We start from the raw sequence: 7,593 nt of genomic DNA, 5'->3' as shown, positions 1-7,593 counted from the left end.
CACATCTGTGCCCTCTGTAAGAAAGATTACTTTTCTTAAAGAGTGTTTGGAGGTGGTGACATTTTCTTAATTTTAGCAAAGGCATTGTTAATTTCTAGGTGAGGTCCCAAAGCCACTGTCAAGTAGGAATGGAGGCTATCAAGAATATTTTGGAAGCAGAAAGGATACCTTGGGGGAATAGAAATGTGTTTTCAACTTTTTATAAATGGTATATTATTATTTTTACTTTTGTTTTGTTCCTAGACTGGGATTAGTTAATCCACACAGACATGTAGGGCCTGGGGAGAACAGCTCACACAGGGGAAAGCCAGAGCTCAGCTGTCCCTACTGCACTGTTTTCCTAGAGTTAGGGAAGTTCACTCATCCATTTTATGTCATGGCACCACTTTCTGACAACCTCAAGGTCAGGATTGCCCTCTACAGATGACACGATAATCTTGTGTCTAGAGGGAGATGAGCTGATGACTTTTCTTCTTTATAACTACTTCGTAGGGCCTCATTCTACATGGATGCTTATCAAAGGCCTGGCCAGGTGAGGGTTTGTTTTTCTATTCATTAATAGTGAGAGCTATAAGTAGGTGGTGAATGAATTAGGATTTTCTGTAATGAAATACTAGAGAATTCTCTGCTTAAAATTTTTCTTTTGAGCCTTACTGTATCAATATCAAACAAAACAGATTCTTGTAGACATAAAATATCAGTTTATGATTTGAAAAAAAGCATAGATTCCACTTACTATGATCTCTGATTGTAAAGTATGTGACAGTAGAAGGTGGGGCTACTGGAAAGAGGTTAGGGCCTAGCAGAAGTTCAGACAGCGAGAACAGAAAAGGCTAATAGGGAGAAGATACTCAATGAATATTATATATTGAAAATAACTGTCATGAAACTCATACATTTTTACAATGATTGTATATTAGTACATATGTAAAAAGTAGCCCCAAATAAAATATTTTAGCAAGTGTATCTGACTGTAGATTCTCCTGAATGTGTGCTTTATTAATTCTAAGAACGTGGTTCCATATAGATAATGTGTGTTAGTTAACGACATGTTAGTTTTCCATCCCTGTCATAGAACACCCGAAATGACTCCGAGGGTGAAGAACAAAGAACACACAAGTACATTTTTAATATTAAGATACATTTAAATTGTATTTTGCATTTTCTCATTTTACTACTTTTCTCAAGTCAATTGACTATGCATTTATATATAAGTTAGAAATACACACCAAATATTAACTAAGTTAATGTTTATCTGTTCTGTTCAATTTCTGTATACTTTCTTAGGAAAGTTTCAACTTATGGCCTAGTGAAACATAACACATTCTTAATATCATATAAGTTTTAAAAATTTTACATAAATGTGTTTATTCTAGTGCAATGATTTTTAATAAAGAAGATTTTTTCTGGGTACTTCAGAAATCTCACCTCACTTATTCATTAATTTTTTGTAAAGTTATCCTTACAAAAATATAAACTGGGTAATTGTCTGTAGGAGTTTGACTGTTTTAACTAAAATGAGTTCATTTTTAATATTTCAAGTTTTCTAAATTGAATCATGTAACATTGATACTGACATAATATTGAATAAGCTTTTCATTAGCAGTGAGAAAAGTATTTTCAATTCTTGAGTAGTATAAAGTTATTTAAAGTCAAAATCCCTAAGGTTTCCTCTAATAATTAAAATTTATAACTGCTCATTAAGATACACATTCACAAAAATTATTAAGTAAATTTAAGTTAGGTGCTGAATTTTATAAGTCACACATTTTATGTTATTGAAACATCATTTATTAACATATAGAAGAGATTAAAATAAAAAATGAAGGCAGGCATGGTGTCACACACCTGTGATCCTAGAATTTCAAGGCTGAACATCAATGAGTTTGAAGTCAGTCTGAACTACAGGTTGAGACCCCCCCGACAAATATAAGAACATTAAAATGGAAAACAGATAATGTAAAAATTTGAGATTATTGTTAATAATGAACATAATAATGCTAGTTGCTGCCATTAATTCATCGGTCACAGAGTATCAACATCACAGCTGTTAAAATCACAAGTTTATGTTTGTGAGCATTATGGAATTTTCAGTTTTGAGTAACTTACTGTAAAAGTCGTCACTGATGCATTTGGCAGGACCCTCATGGGTGTGATCAAGTCACCCAGAAAGCAGAGGGCATACTCTTCATTTTCCTTAAAGTTCACTTTATTTCACAAACATATTTGATAAAACTCACAGGTTTTCACTAAGGGGATGTACAGATATTCCTGTTAGCAGCTCCAAAAATCCTCTATGCTGTTGATCCACTCTTAGTCCTGGTAGTCCAATAATTCCCATTCCCTCCAAACTCATTTCCAGCGAACATTTTCAAATCTTTCCCAGTCTTACACCACGGGGAATGTGATCAAACTCGGGGTCTGACTGCTTCCCCACAGGCTCTGCAGTGACACTGCTGCTGCTGCTTCATCGCAGGGGAACTGGCTCCAAAGTGTGAGACTGTAAAGTTCTAGTGAGCGTCTGTGAGCTTCCAGCTTCACTTGTGCTAAACACAATTTCCATAAGACTAACTTATGCATTTAAATTATTTATCAGTATTAGGCAATTACTATGAATTCATACCTTAAATAAATAATCACTATTTATTCCTTCTGACATTATGTATTTCATAAAGATTTCATGGAAATAGTTTGAGTGTGTAAGGTCCTCATCTTTCTGAGAGTCCCAAAGACTTGTTAACGTTGTTGACAGTTGACAGCACATCAGCTAACACCATGTATCTTGTCACCTGAAAGTCACACAATCACTCCATGTTCTCTCTGAGCAGTCACACTGCTTTTAGGTCATTACTCACTAAATATGGTAAAACTTAAAATGAAAATAATACTTTTGAACCAATGTATTTGTATGCTTATTATATTATTGTGTCCTCAAAGAAGAATGCAAAGACTACCATAAATTCGTCAAACAAGACTGTTCTAAAATCAAATACTGTGATAATGAAGAGGAAAAAGGAATATTCTACATAGAATATTCTACATAGAATGTAGAGCTATGCACCAAGAAGCTCTTGGTTTCTATTGTTGCTTGTCTTTCCAAATAGAAACCTGCCAACAGCTTAGTCTTTAGATCTAGTCAATTTAATAGCCATCACTTCTCCACTATTATAAATGTTTTGGTTACACTTTGTGTTATGTACACTAAATATTACAACTTAAACTAATGTAAAAGCCTCCAATAGTGAAATTTCTTTTCAAATAAAACAAACGACTTTTTTTAAGTTCATGTATATATTAGCAACTCAGTTTGTGTCTATGGTAACTGTGGTCATTTTTGTCCAAGTCTCAGCTACAGTGAGCTCCAGAGAAAAATGCCACTTGATAAATCTGAAGATGTGTCATTTTTTGTATGTAATAAATACTTACAAAGAAATGGATATGAAGTAGAGAGATTAAAGTGTATACCTTTGGGATAAGAAATAAGCACTTTGGCTTACTTTTTTACCTTATATTATTGTACATATGATATATGAATAATTATGAATGTATAATTAATAATAAATTATTACATGTATATAGTTTTTCCATTTGCAATTTTAAAAATTATTTGGGCTACAATTCTTAGAATTTGGAGACCAAGCCTTGAATTAATATTATTGTAAAGTTTTTATATATTTATTTACTTAAGAATTATTTTATTTTGCACATACATATATTTTGCCTACATGTATTTTATGTGCACCACTTTCATGTCTGGACAGGAGAGCAATGGATTCCTTTGAACTAGAGTTACAGATGGCCATGAACAATCATGGAGTTGTTGGGAATCATACCCAGGTCTTTGCAAGAGCAAAATGTACTCATTAACACTGAATACTATCTCCACCTTGTATCCTGGAGCTTAAAAAAATAACCTGGAACACCACTACTGTAGATGTATGTTGGTGAGAGAATCGGACTCTGGCAATTGGGGTGATTCTATTCCTTTACTAGATCAAGCTATTTGAGAGCCAAACTCACATAAACATAAAGCTTGGTTTATTGTCTCATATTCATAGTTTCATTTTAGAGAGATCTCAGCTACTAACTTCTGCATTATTTCTAGGCATACATGCATCTGCATTTGTATATGTGGACTATATGAGTGAACTTGAAAATACAAAGAAACTCTTTTTCCGATTCAGTGTTTTCTATTTCTCTGCCACAAAGCCAATTTTAAAGTACTGAATTAAGTTAATTTGATAACATAATGACCCCAATAACTAACATAAGCCCTAAAGGTCAGATTGTTGAGTGAAATTATAAAAACTGTCTGGGTGCTGTTGATTATGGGAACACTGGGGACCTTGATTTCCACTGCATGAGACGGAATCTCTTTTAAAACAGAAATTCCAAGAAAGATCACCATATGGTCATTTTCTACAAGTTCATGGTTGCCACACTGTGTTGAAAATAGTGTTTGTCTTAGTGTCACATGTCCTCTCTTGTTGAGGGCTCCTAGCTTCACATCTTCAGTTGTGAATGCAGAAGAGAGGAAAGTAAATCAGTCATTGCCAGGATGGGGGTGGTGGGGAGCAATAGAGGAGACTAGCAGGGTACCCATGGTCTCATCAGGGAAGTGGGGAAAGTGAAGTTCAGTAAGTTGAAGGTAGATACAGAAGAAAGAGGGAGGTAGGTAAAATAGCAGTGCAGGTGACTGAAAAAGTAATAAGTAATCATACCTTTAACTATTTACATTTTCCTTCCAAACAGAAAAGAAAAATAACGTTTGTCTTCATAGCTGGGAGTGAGTTCTTTAAACCTGAAATGCAGTCTCGTAAAAGTGATGGAATAGGAACTAAGCTGAGAGACATTTAGGACCATTTAAAATCATAATTAATGGTTCTTCAATTAATAGGTTGTGAAAAGTACAATAATGGCCTTGAACTGTATCATTGTCTTTAATACCAGTTCCTGAGGAGGTAAGATTTCATGAAAAAGGAATATTAAAACAGATAAATCGAGATGAACATTTTATTGATTAAAATAGTGGGGTGATTATGAATCATCACCATGATTCTATTAGAATTATGGGTCAAAACATGGGTACTTACAAAATAGAGCATATTAAAATAATGTAACATGAGACTGATTCACCTCACGCTTTTGGATTTCTTTTGTGAATATTTTCCATGTCAATGTAAGTTTTACTCGGTTGTGAAAATGTGATTAATATTCTGTGTTCATCACTACGGTTTTAGTTGTTAACTATAAAATGAGGCAATGTAAATCAATAGGATTGGATGCCTAAGGCATGACCCTTAGGTGAATAGCAGGCCTACAAAGTGTGCATTCTGTGTAGGATGTGACTGTGAATGCCTTTATCATCTCTAGTATGCTGCATACACAGGTAGATACATGGAGAAGTATATAGAAATGTGGACTATGATGTCCAGACTGGAAAATAAAAAGTTAAAGACAGGTTAATTATATATAAGTAGGGACAATTGAATGATGATACAGACACACTGACAAGTGAATCACAAGTCTGATGTATACTCTATTATTTTTTCAGGTATATAAAATATGCTTCTACTATGATGTTAAGATGAGTACATTTTCCATGTATGTCCTCATTAAAGATATCCTTAATTTCCAAGCTGCCCTTGGAGTCCTAGCCAACATTTTTCTCCTTTTTTCCTACACTTTTATAATCCTAGGTCACAGACCTAAGCCCACAGACATGATCTCCTGTCAACTGACCTTCATCCACATAGTGCTGCTCATCACCGGAACCGATATTTGGCTTACAGACATATCTGAGTCACTGAATTTTGAGAATGACTTCAAATGTAAGACAACTTTTTACATAAGCAGGGTGATGAGAGCACTCTCCATGTGCATCACCTGCCTCCTGAGTGTGTTCCAGGCTGTCACTATCAGTCCCAGTACCTCTATGTTAAATAAATTTAAATATAAACTAAAGAAATACATGATTTATGCTTTCTTATTTATCTGGTCTTTCAACTTGTTATTCATCAGCAATCGAATCTTCTATGTTGGTGCTTTTACCAATATGAGTGAAACCAACCAGATGAAGATCACTAAATCCTGCTCACTCTTCTCAATGAACTACATCATCAAGGGATTCATTTTAACAGTGACAACCTCCAGAGATGTATTTCTCATTGGAATTATGCTGACCACAAGTGCATACATGGTGATCATCTTATTCAGACATCAGAGGCAATGCCAACACCTTCACAGCCTCAGCCACCCCAGAGAATCTCCTGAGAAAAGGGCCACCCAGACCATCTTGCTGCTGGTGGTTTTCTTTGTGATCATGTACTGGGTGGATTTCATCATCTCATCCATCGCAGTCCTGTTATGGATGTACGACTCAGCCATCCTGAGTGTCCAGAAGTTTGTGATGAATGTCTATCCCACAATTACTCCTCTGATACAAATCAGTTCTGATAACAGAATAATCAATATGCTCAAAAACATGCAGTCTGTGTGCCACCAGATTTTTAAAGAAGGATAATTTATCTTATTTTTAATAAAATGATTTCTTTATTTTTATTTATATTTATGAGCATTTTGTCAGCATGTATGTATGTATGAATTCCTGATATCCACAGAGATCAGAAGAGGTCATTGCCCTCCCCCCCACAACTGGACATACAAATGGTTCTAAGGTATCATTTTAGTGCAGTTGCAAATATATTTTTTTTCAAAATACATATTCTTAACCTGTTTAATAGTTCAAGTAGCAAATCAAGATTCTTCATATATTTAAATAAAATTGGTGGTATTACACATGCTCATTCTTGTGAAGTTGCTCTAGAGTCCTTTAAGTTCCCTGTATATGGTAAGCTGAAATTTCCACAGGAATTCTCTTACTCTCTCCTCTTTACTTTAAGTTATATATGTTCCTTCGATGCTGAGGTTACTCAAAGGAATTTCCTTGCTGATACTGACTTTTTATGCTTTTCTTTCAAAGGGATTTTAATCTACTCTCAATCATCAAAAAATAGTTTAAATATCCTATTTAAACTTTAATTCTCTTTCTTAAGTATAGTTTCTCTGGTACAGAAAATTCTGTGAATTTAAATTTTCTCTTTTTACCACAGTTATTTAATGAGCTTTATATGAAAATTCCATGTGATTGTGTATTTGTTCTTCATCAATTCTTACTGACATATTAGTGGTAAAATAAAAATTGTTTATACATACATACATATATATATGTATATATATATGATGTACAGTGTGTCTTTTGTGTATGTGTGTGTGCACAGATGAAGGATGTGTGTGCATGTGTACATGCAGGCCAGGGGACAATGTTTGCTGTTTTTCTTTAGAAGCCACTCACCTTGGTTTAGATAATGTCTCTCAGTGACCTGGGGATTGCCAAATAGGACAAGATGATAGTCCCAGAGATTTTCCTGTGTCTGCCTCTCCAGTTCTGGGATTATAAATGTGAAACACCATACTCCACTGAAATTTTTTTCTTTTACTGATAGTTCTGTTTCATACTGAATATTCTGAATAGAGTTTCTCCTCCCTGTACTTAGTTCCAGGAAAGCTGAGCTTAGGAAGTGAAGGAAACCA

General features: G+C 34.5%; 1 protein-coding gene across 2 annotated transcripts; it reads left to right on the top strand.

The window, feature by feature from the left end:
- The first annotated feature begins 2,811 nt into the window (after positions 1-2,811).
- On the top strand, positions 2,812-6,523 carry LOC125404333 (vomeronasal type-1 receptor 90-like). Of its 2 annotated transcripts, XM_087906743.1 has the most exons (2): positions 2,812-2,827; positions 5,622-6,523. In XM_087906743.1, exons 1-2 carry the CDS (start codon positions 2,812-2,814, stop codon positions 6,521-6,523), a joined length of 918 nt encoding a protein of 305 aa, XP_087762869.1. The 2 variants fall into 2 exon arrangements, with proteins under 2 accessions (XP_087762869.1, XP_085546218.2); XM_085690092.2 differs by lacking the exon at positions 2,812-2,827 and having other exon boundaries at positions 5,588-6,523.
- Positions 6,524-7,593: the final 1,070 nt, after the last annotated feature.

This window comes from Myodes glareolus, chromosome 6 (assembly GCF_982192425.1).
Source record: "Myodes glareolus chromosome 6, mMyoGla1.1, whole genome shotgun sequence".
NCBI classification, from domain to species: domain Eukaryota; kingdom Metazoa; phylum Chordata; class Mammalia; order Rodentia; family Cricetidae; genus Myodes; species Myodes glareolus.
Note: the sequence above shows the minus strand (reverse complement) of the source record. Positions and strands in the feature narration are given on the sequence as shown.